At 40.1% G+C, this 22,366-nt stretch overlaps 1 protein-coding gene across 13 annotated transcripts in view; it reads right to left on the bottom strand.

Moving 5' to 3' along the window:
• The window catches only part of ARHGAP10 (Rho GTPase activating protein 10), a 340,838-nt gene that overhangs the window by 92,912 nt on the left and 225,560 nt on the right, over positions 1–22,366 (bottom strand). For all 13 annotated transcript variants that reach the window (XM_063809062.1, XM_054683876.2, XM_063809064.1 and 10 more), the window contains 2 exons: positions 16,022–16,127; positions 14,312–14,471 (listed from right to left, as the gene is read on the bottom strand). In XM_063809062.1, the coding sequence (XP_063665132.1) occupies positions 14,312–14,471; positions 16,022–16,127 (266 nt within the window). The remainder of the gene's footprint in view (positions 1–14,311; positions 14,472–16,021; positions 16,128–22,366) is intronic.

Raw genomic sequence — 22,366 nt, 5'->3', positions numbered from 1 at the left:
AACCAGAAAAACAAGAACTAAACCCAAAGTTAGCAAAAGAAAAGAAATAACTAAAATCAGAGCAGAACTAAATGAAACCAAGACCCAAAAATACCATACTAAAGATCAATAAAATGAAAAGTTGGTTCTCTGAAAGGATAAACAAGATTGATAGGCTGCTAGCTGGATTAACAAAGGAAAAGGAGAGAAGATCCAAATAAGCACGATCAAAAATAACAAAGGTGACATAACGACCGATACCACAGAAATAGAAAAGATCTCCAGAGACTACTATGAACATCTCTATGCACACTGATTAGAAAATCTTGAGGAAGTAGACAAATTCCTGGAAACATACAAGCACACAACTTCCCAAAATTGAATCAAGAAGAAAGAGAAATCCTGAACAGACCGATAATGGAGTAATGAAACTGAATCAGTAATTTAAAAAACCTACCAACCAAGAAAAGCCCTGGATGAGATGGATTCACAGCCAAATTCTACCAGGCATACAAAAAAGACCTGGTACCAATCCTACTGGAACAATTCCAAAAAATAGAAGAGGGAATCCTTCCAAACCCTGTCTTTGAAACCAGTATCATCCTAACACTAAAAGCTGGAAAAGACAAAACAACAACAAAAAACTACATGCCAATATCTCCAATGAACACAGATGCAAAAATCCTCAACAAAATACTAGTAAACCAAATCCAGCAGCATATCAGAAAGTTAATTTGCCATGATCAAGTAGGCTTTATTCCTGGGATGTAGCAGTGGTTCATCTACCCAAATCAATAAATGTGATTTACCACATAAACAGAATTAAAAACAAAAACTATATGATCATCTCAATAGACACAGAAAAAGCATTTGATAAAATCCAATATGTCTTTATGATAAAAAGAAAAAAACCAACAACTAGGCATTGAAAGAAGATACCTCAAAATAATAAAAGCCATTTATGATGAACCCACAGCCAGCATCATACTGAATGAGTAAAAGCTGGAAACATTTTCCTTAAGAACCGGAACTAGACAAGGGTGTCCACTCTCACCATTCCTATTCAACATACTAGAAGTCCTACCCAGAGCAATCAGGCAAGAGAAAGCAAAGGCATTCCAAATAGGAAAAGATGAAGTCAAATTACCTGTCTCCACTGACAATATGATTCTCTACCTGGAAAACCCTAAAGATGCTGCCAAAAGACTACTAGATCTGATTAACAACTTCAGCAGAGTTTCAGGATACAGGATGCAAAGTCAACATATAAAAATCAACATTTCTTTATATCAGTAACATCTAAGCTGAGAAGTAAATCAAGAATGCAATCCCATTTACAATAGCCACACACCCACACAAAAACCCAGGCATATATGTAACCAAGAAAGTGAATGATGTCCATGAGAAGAACTACAAAACACTGCTGAAAGATATCACAGACAATACAAATAAATGGAAAAGCATTCCATGCTCATGGGTTGGAAGAATCAGTATCATTAAAATCTCCATACCGCCCAAAGCCATCCACAGATTCAACATTACTTCTATCAAATTGCCAATGTCATTTTTCAGAGAATTAGAAAACACTTTTCTAAAATTCACATGGAATGAAAAAAAAAAGCCTCAACAGTCAAGGCAATCCTAAGCAAAAAGAACAAAGCCGGCTTCAAACAATACTACAAGGCTACAATAACCAAAACAGCATAGTATGGGCACAAAAATAGGACATACAGACCAATGGAACAGAACACAAACCCCTGAAATAAAGCCATACACCTACAACCAAGTCACCTTTGACACAGTTGACAAAAAAACAAGGGGGAAAAGGACTTCCTATTCAATAAATGGTGCTGAGAAAACTGGCTAACTCTATGCAGCAGAATGAAACTAGACTACTACCTCTCATCATATACAATAAATTAACTGAAGATGGAGTCAAGACTTGAATGTAAGACTTCAAACTATAAAAATTCTAGAAGAAAACCTAGGAAATACTCTTCCAGATAGTCGCCTAGGCAAAAAATTTATGAAGACCCCAAAAGCAAATGCAACTAAATCAAAAATAGACAAACGGGACTTAATCTAAAGGGCTTCTGCACAGCAAAAGAAACTCTCAACAGAGGAAACAGACAATCTACAAAACGGGAGAAAATATCTGCAAACTATGCATCTGACAAAGGACTAATTTCCAGAATCTATAAGGAACTGAAATGAATAATTAAGAAAAAACAGCCCCATTAAAAAGTGGGCAACAGACATGAACAGACACATCTCAAAAGAAGACAGACAAATGGCCAAAAAACCTATGAAAAAATTGTTCAACATCATTAATCTTCAGAGAAATGCAAATTGAAACCACAATGAGATACCATCTGTATTAGGCCATTCTCACACTGCTATAAAGAACTACCTGAGACTGGGTAATTTATGAAGAAAAGGGGCTTAATTGACTCACAGTTCCACAGGCTGTACATGAAGCATGGCTGGGAGGCCTCAGGAAAATTACAATCATGGTGGAAGGCGAAGGAAAAGCAAGCACACCTTACTGTGGCGGAGCAGGAGAGAGTGAGCAAGCAAGGGGGGAAGTGCCATACACTTTTAAACTATCAGATCTGAGAAAAACTCACTATCACAGGAACAGCATGGGGAAAATCCACCCCCATTATCCAATCACCTCCCACTAAGTCCCTCCCTCAACACTGGGAATTACAATTCAACATGAGATTTGAGTGGGGACACAGAGCCAAACCATATCACCATCTCACACCAGTCAGAATGGCGATTATTTAAAAAGTCAAAAAATAAGGTGCTAGTGAGGTTGTGGGAAAAAAAGGGAATGCTTATACACTGTTGGTGGGAATGCAAATTAGCTCAGCCCCTGTGGAAAGCAGTTGGACATTTCTCAAAGAACTAAAAATAGAACTACCATTCGACCCAGCAATACCTTACTGGGTATATATCCAAAAAAATAAATGAATAAATCATTCCACCCAAAAGACACATGTAGTACTTGTATGTTAATCGCAGCATTATTCACAATAACAAAGACATGGAATCAATAGAGTGCCCATCAATGGTGGAGTGGATAAAGAAAATGTGGTACATATACACCACAGAATACTATGCAGCAACAAAGTTAAAAAACCAAAATCACGTCCTTTGCAGCAACATGGATGCAGCTAAAAGTTGTTATCCTAAGTGAACTAATGGAGAAACAGAAAACCAAATACTACATGTTTTCAATTATAAGTGGAAGCTAAATCTTGGGTTTACACAGATATAAAGATGAACGTAATAGACACTGGAGACTCCAAAAGGGGAGGGGGAGGGGGAGAGAGAGAGAAAGGGTGGAAAAACTTCCTGTTGAGTACTATGTTCACCATATGGGTGACAGGATCAAAGCTCCAACTTCAACACCACGTAATATATCCCTGTAACAAACCTGTACATGTACCCCCAAATCTAAAATAAAATGGAAAAAAAAAAGTCATACAATTGAGTGGAGCTGAGATTTCAACTCAAGGAATTCCACTTTAGAGCCTACTATGCCATATTATACTAAACTGTCTATGGAATGTCCAATTAAATGTCATATAAGGAGCCCAGCCTAGTGCCTGGCACACAATCATCTTTCAATCAGTGTTAGCTATTATAATTATTATTGCTTCCAATTTTATCTTGAGAGATACAAAAGAGACAGCTCTAAAAGCTTTACTTTGCAAAGAAAAAATAAATAGTGAGCACTAGCTCAAAGCAAAAAACCAAGCCCATATATACCCAAACTACCCTCTCCCCTCAAGAAAAGGCATCTGATGGTGCCTTCCCTGGAGCCGACCTACACATACGCCACCACACTCGCCCTCTCATTCTTTCCTTCCTATCTTCCCTTCCAAGTACTCTTGGTGTTCCTGGGAATATAAACAACCTAAAAATGCAATGAAGAATAGGGTCATATTCTTCATCATCATTTTTTTTTCTGCAAATACTGATTGAATGCCAAGTTCTAAACACTGAGCTAGGCTCCGAGGAGCTCTCTTTGCAGCTCCGCATCTCCAGATGCTTGGGCAGAAAATTTCAGAGTGGGCAGGACCTCAGAGGCCTGCTTTCTTCCACCTCAATCCCATCCCTAACATGAACATGTTCTCATTATTATAAATATTAAGAAGTTCTTCTTTCTAGTGAATCAAAAACTCACCTCCTGGCAAGTACTGCTCACTTGTACTCAGTATGCTTTCTTAGACAACACAAAATAAATCTATGCACACTTTATATTGGAGCCCTTCAATTTTCTGGAGACTGCCCCAGTGCTTTGTCTATACTGGGCACTAAAATGATGCAGAATGACTCTCTCCTAAATTTGCTCTTATCAAACCACTCTGGTCCCAAGGGAAGATACAATCTACCATTTACAGAGCCACATGACAGCAGAAGCTTCCAATGCCACAGCTAAAGAAAAACAGAATAAGGAAGACAATGTCATTATTATTTTCCTTCTCTCCTTAAAGGAAGGAGAAAGGAAGACAGAAAGTTTCCTGTGCTTTTAAAGTCTCTTTTTAAACACTCCAGAAAATGCAAAGCCCTGCTGAGAAGAAAAAAACACACACACACACACACACACACACACAAAACAGTAAAGTTTTCATAGCAATGCCAAACAAGTCAACATTCATGAAAACTGGGGATGGGGGGGAGTCTGAAAATTTGTCAAATATTCTTGCTATGGGATTTTGACTTCTACACTGAACAGTCAATACTCAGGCAGACACAAAGCTTTTAGAAACTTCGCAGCTTTATTATTGCTGCTGCTATTGTTGTTGTTGTTTAAGACATTTATTTTTCTCTCACATAAAAACTAGTGCTGCCTAGCAACCCAGTGCCAGCAAAGCTAAATCAAGAAGCATTTTTGGCTAGATGTTTTTTAAAGAGATTTCTTTTTCCCATTAAATGGCAAGCATGCTGTAAGACTGAAAGACTCTTGCACTTGATGGAAAACGGTTTGGATACCACTCACTCAGTCTCTTTATATATTAAAGAATGACAGAGACCAACCTACGTAAGAGGGATAGGACGTATATTGTGTTTGTAGCCACAGGAACGGAGCAGTGGATACTCCTCATCAAAAACAGTCCACATGTGGCTGTCACTGGGACAGCAGCAAGTTGAGACTGAATGGGAATCCAATTACATCAATGAACCTAGGAGCACCAATGCATTCTACTGATCGTGGCAAAGAGAGGTAGATGCAGGTCATAAAGTTGGTTGCAGGGTAAACAAGAGTAAAACAACACAGTGTGATACTCCTCTATATGTGCACGTAACATTATTCTGGTGATTACGCTGGACACTGCTATGGTCTGACTGCATCCCTCAGAGTTCATATGTTGAAAACATAATCCTCAATGTAATAGTGTTGAGAGATGTGAGCTTTAAGAGGTCATTAGGTCATGAGGTCCCTGCCCTCACAAATGGATTCACGTTATCTCAGGCATAGGTTTGTAATCAAGAGTAGGTTCATTAGAAAAGCAAGTTTGGCCCTCACTCACTTGCGCATGCACTCTCTCTGTCACTCCTTTTTCACATGTTCTCTTGCCCTTCTGCCATGAGATGATGCATCAAGAAGGCCCTTGGCAGATGCAGCTCATTAACCTTGGGCTTTCCAGCTTATGGAACTGTAAGAAATGAAATCTCTGTTCCTTCAAAATTACCCAGTCTCAAGTATTGTTATAGCAACACAATACAGACTAAGACATATGGGAAACACATATGCCCTTCTCCCTACTGCTCTGTCTAGGTTCTTCTGTGACTGGAGGACACACACTACTTGGGGACTTTGAAGCACATGTTGCAAACAAGGATAAATCAAAGTGCCATGAAAACACCTCTGGGCAGTACAAGGCCATCAGCCATTTCGACAAAGCAAGACCACCACAATGGCCTCCACTGTCACACCAATAAAAAGACACATTCTACCACAGTCCCTATTACAAAGGCTAAAATGCTTATTACAAAGTTATAAAGAATCCTTGTCCAGGAAATGTTTAATGTACATGAAATGTAATTGTCCCTTGGCACAAAGTCATCCACAAAAACTGTAATACATAAAGGCTATGATATGGTTTGGCTGTGTCCCCACCCAAATCTCATCTTGAATTGTAGCTTCCATATTCCCACATGTTGTGGGAGGGACCCAGTGGGAGATAACTGAATCATGGGGGCGGGTCTTTCCCGTGCTATTCTCATGACAGTAAGTCTCATGAGATCTGACGGTTTTATAAAGGGGAGTTTCCCTGCACAAGTTCTCTTGTCTGCTGCCATGTAACATATGCCTTTCACCTTCCACCATGATTGTGAGGCCTCCCCAGCCCTGTGGAACCGTGAGCCCATTAAACCTCTTTCATTTGTAAATTTCCCAGTCTTGGGTATGTCTTTATCAGCAGCCTGAAAACAGACTAATACAGGCTAATACTAGGGAAAAACCTCCTGATCATCAGGAAATCAATGAAACATCAGAGCACACTGAAGTACCACACAAAGCTAAGGTCAACCAAAGCACATTTTACATATCTCATTGAAAATCCAATTAAAACCCTCAATAAGATCAATGTAATCTGAATTGTATTATTATATTAAGTAATTCTGAGAGTAACATTATATTCCTTTATAAATTGCCAATTTTTCAGTATTAAGACAGATATTAAAAGAAAACCACCCTGATTAATATGATCTTTGATGCTTTTCACAGGCTCTTCAGAATCTTCAAGGGCCCTTAGGAAGTGGGGGGAGATGAGGAGGGAGTCAAATTATAAACAAAAGTTTTTATTACATTATAATGTATAAAATATAAGAATGAGGTATATGAAAATGTTCACAACACCACTAATCATCAGAGAAATGAAAAGCAAAACTACAATGAGATGTCATCTCACCCCAGTTAAAATGGCTTTTATCCAAAAGTCAGGCAATAAAAAATGTTGGCAAGGATGTAGAGAAAAGAGAATCCCTGTACACTCTTGGTGGGAATGTACCCCTATGGAGAATAGTTTGGAGGTTCCTCAAAAAACTAAAAATAGAGCTACCATATGATCCAGCAATCCCACTGCTAGGTGTATACCCAAAAGAAAGGAAATCAGTATATCAAAGAGATGTCTGCACTCCCATGTTTATTGCAGCACTATTCACAATCATCAAGATTTGGAAGCAGCCTAAGTGTCTATCAACAGACAAATGGATAAAGAAAATGTGATACTTATACACAGTGGAGTACTATTCAGCCTTAAAAAAGAATGAGATCCTGTCATTTACAACGGCATGGATGGAACTGAAGGTAATTATGTTAAGTGAAATAAGTCAGGCATAGAAAGACAAACTTTACACGTTCTCCCTTATTTGTGGGAGCAAAAAACTGAAACAATTTAACTCATGAAGATAGAGAGCAGAATGATGGTTGCCAGAGGCTGGGGAGGGTAGTGAGCAGTGGCGGGGGGAGCAGGGATGGTTAATGGGCACAAAAATATAGTTAGATAGAATAAAATTCAGTATTTGATAGCACAACAGGATGACTGAAGTCAACAATAATTTCTTACACATTTAAAAATAACTAAGAGAGTATAACTGGATTGCTTGTAACACAAAGAATGGATAAATGCTTGAGGTGGTGGAGACTCCATTTCCCCTGCTGTGATTATTACCCATGGCATGCTTCTATCAAAATATCTCATGTACCCCATAAATACATACACCAACTATGTACCCACAAAAATTAAAAATAAATAATAGACTCAATCTACACAGACTCAGTGACTCCTGAGAGGTTTCACTCCCTGTTTAAGTTCCTCTAAAGAACTCCCTACCTCAGACATAAGCTAACAGGTCACTAGACTCTGAGGGTGACCAGTGAGCCATGTAAAACTCAGGCACTAGTGGTCCTGCTCTGTCCTTCCCCTCCATGTCTATTCTGGCTTTTCCTCCTGCTTTATTCTTGTCATATGACAAAAAAAAAAAAAAAAAAAAAAAAAAATTGACACTGAATATCACTCATTCCGGAACACTCATTCACATACACCTTACAAGTTGATCCGCACTCTGGCTCTCAACAGAAATGTCACCATTAGGCCAGTCGTGGTGGCTCACGCCTGTAATCCCAGCACTTTAGGAAACCGAGGCCGGTGGATCACTTGAGATCAGGAGTTCGAGACCAGCCTGGCCAATATGAAGAAACCCCATCTCTACTAAAAAATACAAAATTAGCCAGGCATGGTGGCACATGCCTGTAATCCCAGCTACTTGGGAGGCTGAGGCAGGAGAATCACTTGGACCCGGTAGGCAGAGATTGCAGTGAGCCAAGACCATGCCACTGCACTCCAGCCTGGGCAACAAGCATGAAACTCCGTCTCAAAAAAAAAAAAAGAAATGTCACTGTTGAAAGAGCTCACTCACGCCACTGGTTCATGAGCTCACATCACTAGCCCGTCCTCATACTCACCCATCTCATGGGACGTATCTGGCATCCTTGACAAGGCCCTAGACAACCCTGACACTAGCACTGACCTGATCCTGCCTGGGTTTCTTCTGGCTCCTCTATTACCCCTAACAGGAAAATCTTGGTGTTTCTCAAGGATATTACTGTCTTCTCCTAGTGATGAAAAGCAAAGGCTTTGGGGGTCAATCTCAGTCCAAACCCAAGCACTGCCACTTTTACTAGCTGTGTGCTCATGAGCAAGTTAAGCTCTCACCCCTCACTTCTCTCAGATGTATAAAGAGATAATATACATAAGAATTTTCACCCACACAGGGATACTATTACATATATTTATGCAATGGGAATTTTATGTTTTATATATATATTTTTAAGTGTATGGATACACAAAGAAGCATCCACATACACTAGAATTACATTAATACCCTTTATAGTAGACCCAAAGCATGTAACATCATGAGCATCCAATAAATATTTTCTTATGCCAATCTCATGTCTTTAACTATACCTTACGTTATACTTTCTACCCCTAAATTCACTTATAAGTTTGAGCACCAAATCTCTGTCTAATGGACTCATCTTGAACAGATAACTACAATTCACCATGTGACAAACTGAACTCATCTTACTCCTCCCCCAAACCCCTTTGTTCCTTCCTTTTATTAGTGACACCCATATTGTCCCAGGATTGAATCTCTATCACACCTTCCCCAAGACCCCTTACAAACCCAGTCCCCGGGTTTTGCCTATTCCACCTCACCAAATGATGCTGTCCACCCTGGAACTCCCCATTCTCACTCCCATGCCCTTCGACTATGCCAAATAACCTCTCTCCTAGCCTTTCATTCCTCTACTTCCTACTGCAAATCCTGCTGTCAGATTAAGTTTTGTGAAGCAGTTTACTTGAAAACTATGAGTGGCCCCAGTACCTATAAAAGTAAATGCAAAAGTCCTAAAGCGGCATTCTCAACCTCCCACACCTGGCCCGAATCTCTTTCCAATCTCATCTCCTGCCATTTGCCCATGTTCCAACAAGAGCTGCATTCCCAGAACACGCACCTCCTCTCTGTGTTTCTCTGATTACATGGTCTCCCATACCCGAAATGTCCTCTTAAAACATCTCCACCTGTTCAAACTCCATTATAAAACTGATTCAAAACACTTACTGGGGAAACTTTCCAGATTCCTTGCAGTTGAACATAAACTCTGCTCTGAAGTCTCCGCCACTTTCTCGCTCATTCTCTCTCTGTCTCTCTCTCAAAGCACTTATTCTCTGCCATATCTTGTAGCTACTTTTGGACATTTCTTCTTTCCCCTACTGGACTGTCTTTACTTCCCCCAAATCTCACACCATGAATGACTCACAGCAGGCACTGGGGGAAAAAATGCACCAAATTAATGCATAACAAGTATACTCTGTTAAGAACAGAACTTATGCAAAACTCACAAATCCTAAGGCACAACCCCAATTTGAAAATCCTTGAAAAGTTCACAGCACCCTTTGCCACCTGGGAAATAAAATTTTCTCGTTAACAAAGGAAGAAAGACCTTAATAATATTTTGGCCCAGGAACTTTTTTTTTTTTTTTTTTTTTTTTTGAGACAGAGTCTCGCTCTTGTCACCCAGGCTGGCGTGCAGTGGCAGAATCTCAGCTCACTGAAACCTCCACCTCCTGGGTTCAAGCAATTCTTCTGCCTCAGCCTCCTGAGTAGCTGGGATTACAGGCGCCCGCCACCACGCCTGGCTAATTTTTGTACTTTTTTTTAAGTAGAGACGGGGTTTTGCCATGTTGGCCAGGCTGGTCTCGAACTCCTGACCTCAGGTGATCTGCCCGCCTCGGCCTCCCAAAGTGCTGAGATTACAGGCATGAGCCACCATGCTCAGTCTACATCTTTATTATGTGTAAATAAAGCTAAAACATATGGATTAAGTTTCCTATAAAGTATACACAGATTTATAAAAACAGCAAGGAGGCTAGGAAAAATTGTCATCTCCAAAGCAGATTAACTAGGAGCCTTTTTCTAACTCCGAAATTCATCTAGAGCAATCTTGCTTTAATTACATGTTGAAGTTTCCTCTTTGCTTTAGTGACTTTCCTGGAGTCAACATTTTTCACATTCCTAGGGAGGAAAAACAAATAACCGAGGAAAAGAAAATGACTTCCTTCTCGCCATTTTTCGCCTGTCAGAGCCACTGTCAGTGACACACATAGGCCTCTTCCTTTCCTCCCCAGTTTAACCTTCCTTTTTTGCACCCCCTCCCCCCACCGCCATCCACTACTGTAATGTTTTCCTTTCTCAGACTACTCTTTTCAACTTTTCCTGTCCTTACTCCCTCTCTCGTTTTCATCTTGTCCTGAAACACTAAGAGGGACTAGATCCTTCCTTCCCTCCCCACTCTACAGTCAAATGTTAGGATCCTCTGAAGGGTATACTTAGGTCAGCTGCCAGGGAAACCCGTGGCTAACATAGATCCACGCATCCATATGAAGTTTTCCTGCACAAGCACCCTTGTCAGCAAAAATATTCTTCCTCATAGCAGAGCCTGGACTCTGCAGTGAAGTCCAACTGAGCAGGAACAAAGAGCCAGGAGTGGGAGTAGAAGTGTTCAAAGATGAAATGGGAGAGACAAGGCGAGGTAATGGGGAAATTTAGGTTCTCAGAACCGTTAACTAATCCAAACTGACATCCCCCATCTCCAACCCTCCAACCCTGCCACACAACCCTGCTTCCAACCCTAAACCCAAGCACACAGTGAAGAATCTGAAACTCGATGTCCATTGCTCCCTTCTGAATAGAAAGCCTGAGCACTTAATTAACGTTGGTTGTGCATTCATAGAACTATCTAGCCACAGAAAGGAAGAGAAGGAAAACCGAAAGACCTCTGCTTAGCTCTATAAAGCTCTGAAAGCGAGGCCACTTTCGTCTGCTGTAACTATTGTAACAGGCTTGCCGACGCTACTGGAAAATTCCTGTAAGATTTATTAACAAGGTGAAAGCAGCTATCTACTTCCCAGCAGACAAATCATGTACTTATCTCCCCAGCTTCAAAAAGGGAAGAAAACAGGCAGTTGCAGCATGAAATGGAGATCCTTTTATCCAAGAGCAAGACCCAGAGCCAGTATTTTCACAAATAAATTGCATAAAGGTTTCCTACTTAGGATTTAATCAAATGATTGTTGAGCTACTGTAACATTGTCTCAAAGCTTGTAGTCTAATTATTTTTCTTTCTAAAAATGAACAGTAGCCATCTTTCCATGAGCTGTCTGGATGGCTTAGTGCACACTAATGAGGCTTAATGACAGTTTGACAGGATCATAAAAGGAGGCATAAATTCACCACCACTGGCAAAAAAAAAAAAAAAAAAAAAAGGCAAAACAAAACTTCTTACATCCATAAACAAGCTGCTTTTACCTTAATGGTAAAGAAAATCCCCAATCAGCTTTCAAGCTTATCTTTTCCATGAGAACCCAACATTAGCAACAAGCTAGAACTGCTCCAGCAAACAGCCAATGCAACAAGTACCCAAGAAATACTCTTGCTATGCCTTCCCCAAAGGGACTACATTTCTGTTTGCCTGTCTCTTTCCCAGTCCTTCAACCCCCTCAAAATGTATTGAATTCATTATTTCACTCCATAAGTATTAACACCTAATATGTACCAGGTATTACTATAAGTGGACAAAAAGATCTCTGGCCTCAAGGATCTTAGCAGAGAGAAACAGACAAGAAAATAAGTTATGTAACATATTAGACTGGGGTACGTTTATAGGATCCGAGTCCCAAAACATGGCTTCCGCCCCCAGATGACGACCTGCTTTCCCACAGGAGCTGGAATATTCATCTGCACATCCGGCACCTACTACATGTCTGGCATATGATGCAATCTCAATTTTAAAAAATCTTTTTAATAAACAAATGAGTGACCAAGCATTCTAACAGTTTTCAAGCTCCCTATCTTAGAGGCAGAAGTCAGGAACGTTATTAGCAAAGTGCTCATCTACAGGTGACTGAAGAAAAAAAAATCTAAAAGTTCTTGAAAGAAAATAATGTGGTATTTAAAATCATGTTTTCCCTTGATTACAGAGAAACAAGTAAGAAAGCAAGTCACTTAAGAGATTATTCATTTTAAACCAGAAATACTTAACCTACAGTCCACAGATTCAGGAATGCAGGTGAGCCCACTGAAACTGTTAGAACAATTAAGGGGAAAGAAGGATTTATGTGCATTTATCTGGGTTACTAACAAAAGGGTTAATAACTTCTGTCAGCTTCTCAGCAGCCTGTGATCCCAAGAAGATTGAAAAGTACTGCCCTAAAGAATAAGTGTTTTTAAAAACTGTATTTACATCCTTATAAAAATAAAGGTACACTTTTAACTATGAGTCAGCATCAGTTTTCTTAATAAGTGGAAGCTTTACTTTGAGGGGGCTTGAGACAGCGGGAGAGAGGCAGGCCCTCAAGGTGGTCCTATTGAGAACAGCACTCCAAAAGCATCCTGAAACCATTTTTTCCATATGTTCCCCCATAGATTATCTCATCCCTACTTATAAACGAAGCCCAGCTAAACTGAATAGACACCAGCTCCTTGCAATTCTGAATTCAAACACAAACTGCCATGGGCCAGCTCTAACACCAACAAATGCCATACTCAGGTCTTGTTTTAACTCTTATGAACAAAACCCTCTCAAATATTAATGAAACCTTCTTTTCGTGTTCCAGACTGAAGTCCTCTCCTAAGTTCTTAATAAAGAAGAGACGTTTCCTCCCTAGATTAGCAGTTCTTCTTGCTGGCTACTTATCATAATTCTTGGGAAGGCAAAAATTTAACAGAATACGCATGGCTATGCAGCCACTTACAAGAGACCCTCAGGTGATTCTGATTTGTCGGGGTTGAAAATTATTGCTCTAGATTGGTCCTTTACAGAAAAGCCTTGCAGATCCCCCAGGCAGTACATAGTTATGCCTTGCGGGCTATCTGGTCTCTGTTGCAACTACCAGACTCTTCTGTTGTATCATAAGAGTAGCCATAGACAATATGTAATCAAGGAGAAAATAACAGTCATTTGGGAAAGTGATCCCAAAGTGACAATCATGAACAGTACTTATTTCTAGTAGTTAATATGCTGAGTGGGCATGGTGGGAGGGAAGAGTATATTAAAGCAGTTTCTGCTCACCCCAACGTGGATCACCTGAGTCAACCCCATCCACCACACCCCAGGAATATTTACCCTTCCCTGCTCCCCAGATGCAATGCCTAAGCATATTTGAAGAGTTTACCCTTCCCCAACTTCTCCTCCTTTACTTGTCATTCACAACAGCTAGGTGTAACCAGAAAGACTCTTTGCAAGGCAGGCGGTTTCCCAGGTGCAGAGCAGGGGCTGGCTTCACTGCCCCTCAACCCCTACTCTCAATGATGCTCATGGTCCTCTGGCCCCATCTCACATCCTTTCAACCTTATTTGCCTTATTTTCTCTTGTAAGTTGCAAAGCCCTAACTTTATCAAGAGTACAGGGTTGCTGTGCCACACAGAATTTGAGTGAGAAATCCAAAGATGGGAATAAAAGCAACAAAAGTCCTAAATAGTTCACAATTGCCTTGATATTCACTTATATCTGGATTAAATGCTTCTTCATTAAACCAGCGAGATAACAAAAGACCAGATAAATTTCAGATTTATGGAACTCCATCAGGAGACAGAAGCTCAATGAGAACTTCTTAGAACCAAGCTCATCATAGTGAGAATGAAAGAATTTTTTTAAACAGAGAGAGAGAAAAGGGAAATCTAAGAGGATCGTTGTGTAGTACATGGCGACAAGCCGAAAACAAAGTCTCTTAAAGAAAAAAAAATTTTTTACCTTTTCATGGTTTTCAATTAAGATTTCCACAACAATATTCTGAAACTTCAAGTCCATGAGGGCAGCGACAGTTTCTTCCTGTGGCCTCATCAGAGTTGGTCCAAACACCACTCCTAAGTTTGCCACGGTCATCAGGTTCTGCTTGGAGTGATTTGAAACACTGAAATTGGTAAGGGGGGAGGAATCTGTTTAACCAAAGGAGCAAAAATTGTGGACTGTAAATAGTCTGCAACTCTGTATTTCCTTAAAAGCAAGGGGTCAAGAGACTTAACCACCCTCAACATCTACCTCTGAAATAACCAGATCTGAGAAACCCTCCATGCAGATGCTCCTGCCTACTCCTTTACTTCCCTCTCTTTGGTGCTCTAGTCTAACCACAATGGCTTTCTTAATAATTCCATGCACAGTTGGCCTTCAGTATCCCCTGGGAATTGATGCCAGAATCCCTGCAGACACCAAAGTCTGCAGATGTGCAAGTTCTAAAGTCAACCCAGGAAATCCATGGATAAAAAAAAGTCAACCCTCATGTCCACAGGGAATGCTGGATTTTTGATCAGTAGCTGGTTGAATCTGCCCATGCAGGACTCACAAAGAGCCAACTGTATGTGCTAATCTTGCTTCCCCCAAAAGCCTTAGTTTACTGTTCCCCTCTTCTTAGAAAACTCACTCTTTCCCCAGAATATTATACTTTTGCTTCCAAGGAATACTAGACTGCGTAGCACCTTTGTAAAAGCATGCAGACTTTGGTCAGAGCACCCACAATCACTCTTTCAGCCCAGTATCATTGTGCAGTGAATCACACAGACAACTGTTCTCAGCAGCCCTGCAACTTAATTCAGGTCTCAATTCAAAGATACCATCTTCAAAAAGCCTTTGCATAACATATTTTATAGTCTCACACTCAATATATTCTGTCCCCTTACTCTGCTTTGTGTTTTTGCTATTTATCATCTGAAGCTGTTTTATATTTTTATTTGTAATCTGTTTTTCATATTTTCCCTTAGAAAGTAAGCTTCATGAAAGCTGGGACTTAGACTATTTCATTCAACTATGTATCCACTAGCACCTAAGAAAGGCATTCACTAAATATTTGTTGACCAAATGAATAAATGGCTAAACTAGCAGTGGGACCCTTGGCAAATCACAGTATCTTCTGACCTTCATTTTCTTTATATGTAAAAGAAAGGTTCTAAAATAAAGCGTTCTTCAGCTTCCTTTCACGTCTAAAATTCTACAGTTAGAATGATCTCTATACTTAAAGAAAGGGCTAATTTCTCCACTGATTTGATTTTGCCGGTTTTTAAAAGGAGGAGGAAAAGAGAATGAAATCTATAAAATAACTACCCATTATTGAATTAAGCCAACTTAAAGGACATGTTCAAATTTAGAGGTAGGTAGGTGTGAAACCAAGCTAAATATTCTAACAAACTTATATTCACACTTCCAGAATCTGTGTATAGGGTAATGTATAATATTCTCTTCTTTCACTTCAAATCAAACCCTGAGTTGCTGGCAGAGACGTTAAGCAAATAATTATACAGCTTCATGAAAGCATATTTCAACAGTCTTATCCAAAACACACACAATGAGTCAAACGTCCAGCCTGCCCTTCCAGGTGTGGTCCCCAGTTCCACCCGTCACAAATCCCAGAGCACTACCCAGCACCTAGAGCAAAGTGAAGAAAGTTAAAACAAAGAAAAAGAGGCTTACTTTGTTAAGTGTTTCACCAAAATATCCAACATCTCTTTATTCTTCTCTGGCAGTTTGTGTACCAAGAAATGGATCGCATTAACACGAGATTCTGGGCTGCCGCTTTCTTCCAAAAAAAAATAATAATAAAAAAATAAAGAAAAAGAAAACAATAGTTAATAGAGAACTCAGAATCAAATATATTTCCCAAGACAATGACAACAGCTCCTCTGTTCAAGATTATCAAACATGGAGAATGTAAACATATTTTGCCACCGTTAAAAGGAAAAAAAAAATCTTTCTCCTTATGATGAATCTTCTCATGCCTCCCCTAATGAGGTAATTTCAGTGTGGCTGCAATCGGTGCCTTTTCCTTGGTTTATATTACAGAACGGACAGCTGCTAAGCTTCTCCTTCTGACATGCTGCGTTTCATGTCTGTTCATCGTTTACTCGATGGGGTCTAGTCACTGGGTCACGCCACAATGGAATGCAAGTAAAATATCAGCAAATAGGCTATTGCATGTTACAGGTTGAACAGGATAACCCCCTCAAAAAATATGTTGAAGTTCTAGCCCTTAGAACTCGCAGTGTGGCTGTTTTAAACTGTACTTGGGATTTAATGACATCAGGTATGCTAAGGCATGCATGAAAATGACTGTCAGGAAGGGAAAAGTTTAGACTCACAGAGCCCTAGAAACAGACGGCATGGCATGTTGTGCACAGCCACGTGGGGAAGCACCAGCGTCGATCAAGAGGCAGAGGAAGAACGGGGAATGCGGGCAAAGCCTCTACTGTAGTTTCTGCAGGAAGGAATGGGCAAGGCAGGGTGCGCAGGTTGAGGACCAGCTGGTTTAATTACTTCAGTGGGCACTGCAGCCCAAGGGCTGTCCCTAGTTGCTGATACTCGGGACTGAAGTGACAAGGGCAGGAGAGTACAGCCTGTAGTGTAAGGGCCCGCAGAGGAGGCTCGTAGGGAGGCGGGTCACAGGGCTTTGGATTGGAGAGTTCCATGTGAAAAGCCTGCAGAAGTTTAATATCTCCAGGAATGGGCCAGCCCTGGGAGGGGCAGTTTCCTCGGGTCAGTGAGGCCCCAGATGTCAAAACATCAGAATAAAAAGGTGTGCTTAATACACGATCTTATTTGGGAAGAGAGCTGTTGCAGATGTCAGTTTAGATGAGATCATAACTGAAGTAGGGTGGGGCCTCTTCATCCAATATGACTGGCATCCTTACAAGAAAACAAAGAGAGGGATAGTGACCGTGTACAGGCAGCACAGCAGAGGTTGTCCTGTCACAGCAGAGGCTGGAATGAAGGACCCACAAGCCAAGGGATGCTAAGGACGGCCAGCAACCACCAGAAGCTGTGAGTGGCAAGGAGGGATCCCTCCTACAGCCTTCAGAGGGAGCACGGCCCTCCCAACGTCTTGATTTCAGACCTCCAGACTCTAGAATTGTGACGGAATAAATGCCTCTTCTTTGAAGCCACTTGGTTAGTAGTAAGTACTTTGTTCCAACAGCCCTGGAAAACACATTCCCTTAACCCCCAAACTTTGGAATTATTATACGTGGCTCTTATTAACAGTGTACCCCAATTCCCTTTATTGTGTTCTTGATTGGAAAACTATCAAATAAATCAATAAAATGTTTGTTATTGAAGATTTTGCTAGTTTTCACAGGCGTCAAAGAAGTGACAAAAGAGAATTAGGTTCTAAATTTACTGCTGACAGAAAAGAAGGTTAGAAACAGTTTTGTAGTTTCACTTAGGGCTGGCCAGGGAAGCTCAGGAAGGGTCTCATAATGGAGAGCCCTTGAAGATTGGGTCCTGAAGAACGGGGAAGGGTTCAAGGAAAGGCAGGACTGAGGGGCAAGGGGAACATTCCAAATTCAGTAAATAGCATGACAAAAAGCACAGAGCCTGTGCAGAGACAGCTCTTCGAGGGTATAGACAGAAAGGTAGCCCGAGGCCAACTCTGGTCTGCAAAGGCCAGTTTGAGGAAGTTGTCTCACTGTTGGCTTCTAAATTAGTCAAGTGAAAACAAAGCAAGAAAGCGATATGAATAGAGTTATATTTGGGGAAGGTATGCCTGATATTTTTCTTAAAGGATGGATTAGAATAGGAAAAAGAACTAATTAGGAGGGAAAAGTTATGTGGGAGATAAGAAAAAAGAAATGAAAGGAGTGGCGGCCAGGCACAGTGGCTCATGCCTGTAATCCCAGCCTTTGGGAGGCCGAGGCAGGCAGATCCCTTGAGGTCAGGAGTTCAAGACCAGCATGGCCAACATAGTGAGACCATCTCTACTAAAAATACAAAAATTAGCCAGTGTGGTGGTGCGCACCTGTAATCCCAGCTACCCAGGAGACTGAGGTGGGAAAAGTGCCTGAACCCAGGAGGCGGAGGTTGCAGCACCACTGCACTCCAGCCTGGGCAACAGAGAGAGACTCCATCTCAAAAAAATAAAAATAAAGGGAGTGAGGTAGGTGGTAGAACTACAAAGAGGGAAGTAGAACAAAGAAATATAGATGCCCTATGATTTATGATGGGGGGACATCCTAATAAGCCCCTCATAAAGTCAAAAGATTGTATGTCAGGACCGTCGCTACACCTGGGAGTCGTTGCTTCTAACTGATAGCTGAGTGGTCTTGAACAAATTACCTGACTAACCTCTCTGTGCCTCAGCTCCCTCATCTGCAAAATGAAACAATATCTTAAAAGGCCATTATGAGATTCAATGCTGTAACATACATAAAGCACTTAGCCTCTGTGGCTGGCACATGTGGGCACTCAATCACTGTTAGCCATTAGTACTGTTGTTGTTCGTGTTACTATTATTATTTGAGCGCTACGATGGAAGAAGCAGAACTGACAGGTTTTAGCGGCAGACTAGCAGTGGGTCAGAAGGAAGAAGGCAGAGACGAGCAGTGTTTCACATCTGGGTAGCCTGGTAACAGGGCCAATTCCACCAACAGACAGAAACACAGCAGCCAAAGCTGTCGTGAGGAAGGAGATGATGGTGGAGGGAATGGAGGAAGTGACATTCAAATGGCTGGTATTTAGCAGTAGCTGGAAACAGTAGGAGGCTTTAGAGATCAAGGCTAGAAATGTTCTCCAGGAGGTGTGACCACTAGCTCATGGACAAAGCTGCCGAACTTCTACAGAAAGCTAACTGAGGGCACTGTGGGGAAAAGGGCTCCAAAGATGTACAGGGAGATGTGAAGTCAAGGGCTAAGTCAAGCAGGCAATGCAGCCAAGGAGGAGGAAGAGGTGGGAGGACCAGGGAGGTTCGATGTCATCAGGAAGGCAAGTGAGAAGAAATCTGCAAAGGCTGGGCACAGCCAGTGGACTCGAGAGGTAAGGAGAGGTCAAGGAATGGAAACACTGGGATTAAGGGGCCCTGGGTATCACCAGGTTTATCAACTGAGAGTCCCTTTCTACTAAAATGAGGAGGTTAAACAAAGAGGGAGCTGCTGGAGAAGGGGAGAAGAGTGGGATTTCAGAACACCTGTTCAGAAAGCAAAAAAAAACAAGAGAATGGGAAAGAGAGGTAAAGCAGATCAAGAAAGGGGCATTTATTTTTTCAAAAGGATAATAGTTTTCCTTATGACAAAAGTTAAATACCTGTAATACTAAAATCTTGGACAACACAGAGAAAATGACCTTAGTACTAAATATCTGAAATACATATATACATAAGAAACAGCATGCAATCAGATTAGAAAGAACTACAAACCAATCAGGGAAAAAAGAGACAATCCAACTGACAAAAGGGCAAAAGACCGGGGCAGGAATTTCACAAAATATTTATTCCAGTGACCAAAAAACCTATGAAAACAGAATAAACCTATATCGGTGAAACAGAAGTTAACAACACAATGAAAGAGTAATACTCACCTGCCAGAATGGCTTTAAATGAATACTAAGCTTTGGCAAGGACATGAGGCAACTGAAACTTCCACATGCTAACTAGATGGTAATCATTAAAGGGTTCAACCACTCTGAAGAACTGTTTGGCAGTTATCTACTAAAGCTGAACAAACACATACCCTATGACCGACCCAAAAATTCCACTCGTAGGTATATAACCAGGAAAAATGCACATAAATGCTCATTAAAAGACACATACTCCTATACTCACAGCAGCGTTCTATTAGCCCAAAACTGGAAACAACCCAAATGTCCATTAACAGTAGAACAGATAAATCTATTGTGGCTTCTTCAAACAGAATGCAATGAAAATGAATGAACGTTTCATACAACAGAGATGAATCTCACAAAATGAGTAAAAGAAACCAGATACAGAAGAATATACTGATTCCATTTACATAAAGTTCAAATGCTGCAGCCTCAACCTACAATGTCAAGAGAGTGATCACACTTCATGGGAGTGGATAATGACCACATGAGCAAGAGAAAGGGCTTCTGATGATGTTTGATTGCTTGATCTGGGGCTGATTACATGTGAAAATTCATTAAGCTGTATACTTATTTGAGCCCATGTTATATTTCAACAAAAAGTTCACTTAAAGCTACCCATAATAAATCTCATCCTAAAATAAACTGGTAAATTTTAAGTATAAATCCTGCAGAGTTTTCCTTCCTTTTTTTTGTAATGAAATGCCTAAACAACATATTTTATTTAATGTATCACAGATATTTTTCAGTGTCATTAAATGGAACACCTTACCATCGATTTTATGAACACTTAGATTGTTTCCAATGTTTGTAAAGACAAGTTTGTTCCAGTTTACACCCCTAATGATAGTATTTGAGAATGAGAAATGATATTTTACAACTGAGGACACTAAGACAGTTGTTCCTAAACAGAAAGGATGCAAAAAGGCTAAGAAATTAAAAGGCACATAAATAACACAACCAAATCATATTATATCATAAAAAAAACTTCTAGATACAAACTAAATTTATCACCAGAAACAAAAACACAACTGTCTAAAGGGTTAGGTAATAAATTATAATCCAGTTCTTAATCTGGTATAAAAAACAAGATACTAATCAACACTAGAGAAAATAAAAACAATATAACAATTTCAATTCACAGCTTTGATTTTTAAAAATAGACTTAAAGCAGAGACTCTGCAAAATAGTAGAAATTCCAAAGGAGTAAAAGGACAACTACTGAGGATAAGAATTTTATATTGCAAAAATTAAAAAGTCTGGAAAACTTTGCACTAAAAACCTACTAACTTGTGAGTCTATCTTGCCATTAATAATAATCTTTTTCCAGTGAAAACCTAGTTTAAATACTTTAGGGTTCATTATTTAGAAACAGAAGCTAGAGAAACAGTTTCCCACACTCTATGAATTACATTCTTCATTTCTTAAAATAGTGGAATTGATTTTGAAAAATAGAGTCAAAACCTGGATTAAGAAAATGTGGCACATACACACCATGAAATACTATGCAGCCATAAAAAAGGATGCGTTCATGTCCTTTGTAGGGACATGGATGAAGCTGGAAACCATCATTCTCAGCAATCTATCGCAAGGACAGAAAACCAAACACTGCACGTTCTCACTCATAGGTGGGAATTGAACAATGAGAACACTTGGACACAGGAAGGGGAACATCACACACCTGGGCCTGTCGTGGGGTGGGGGGAGCGGGGAGGGATAGCATTAGGAGATATACCTAATGTAAATGACGAGTTAATGGATGCAGCACACCAACATGGCACATGTATACATACGTAACAAACCTGGACGTTGTACACATGTACTCTAGAACTTAGAGTATAATTTTAAAAAATTTAAAAAAAGAAAAATAGAGTCAAAACCTTTCACTATCTTCAGTCTCTCTCCTGCTAGCCCATCCTAATCTATTTTAAAATCACACATCCATTTCTGCCAAGTCTTTTTCCCTCTTCTTCAAAAACAAAAAAAAATACTCTGGGCTTTTAAAATAAAACCATTTTTTTCTCTATCTTGTTTTGACATTAATCATCAGAGCTTTCTATTCGCAATCATTTCTATGTAGCTACAACATAATACCTTTAAGGTACTCCAAAAAAGTTTTTGAAGATAAATCATCTAAAGTTGCTTATGCTAATGCAATTTATTTTAATTGCTACTGATTGACAAAGAATGAACAGCCTACCTTAAAAAAAAAACTAGGATACTAAATTAATCATAATACCAAATTCTTGAAATATGCCAGGGAATTAGGAGCTTACTGTAGTGGAAAAGGCATTTTAATTGTGTAACTACAAATCAGCATCTACCACACTGTAATGTCCATCTGCTTATGATGCTGTGCCAACTAACAGAAACTGAAAAAGATGTGATCATGGAGCTTATCGAAGACACAGAGGCAGATAAATGCTAAATTATTTCAATATTGAAATGTCAAAA

Source organism: Pan troglodytes, chromosome 3 (assembly GCF_028858775.2).
Source record: "Pan troglodytes isolate AG18354 chromosome 3, NHGRI_mPanTro3-v2.0_pri, whole genome shotgun sequence".
Classification (NCBI taxonomy): domain Eukaryota; kingdom Metazoa; phylum Chordata; class Mammalia; order Primates; family Hominidae; genus Pan; species Pan troglodytes.
The sequence above is the reverse complement of the archived record's forward strand: the minus strand, read 5'-3'. Positions and strand labels throughout refer to the sequence as shown.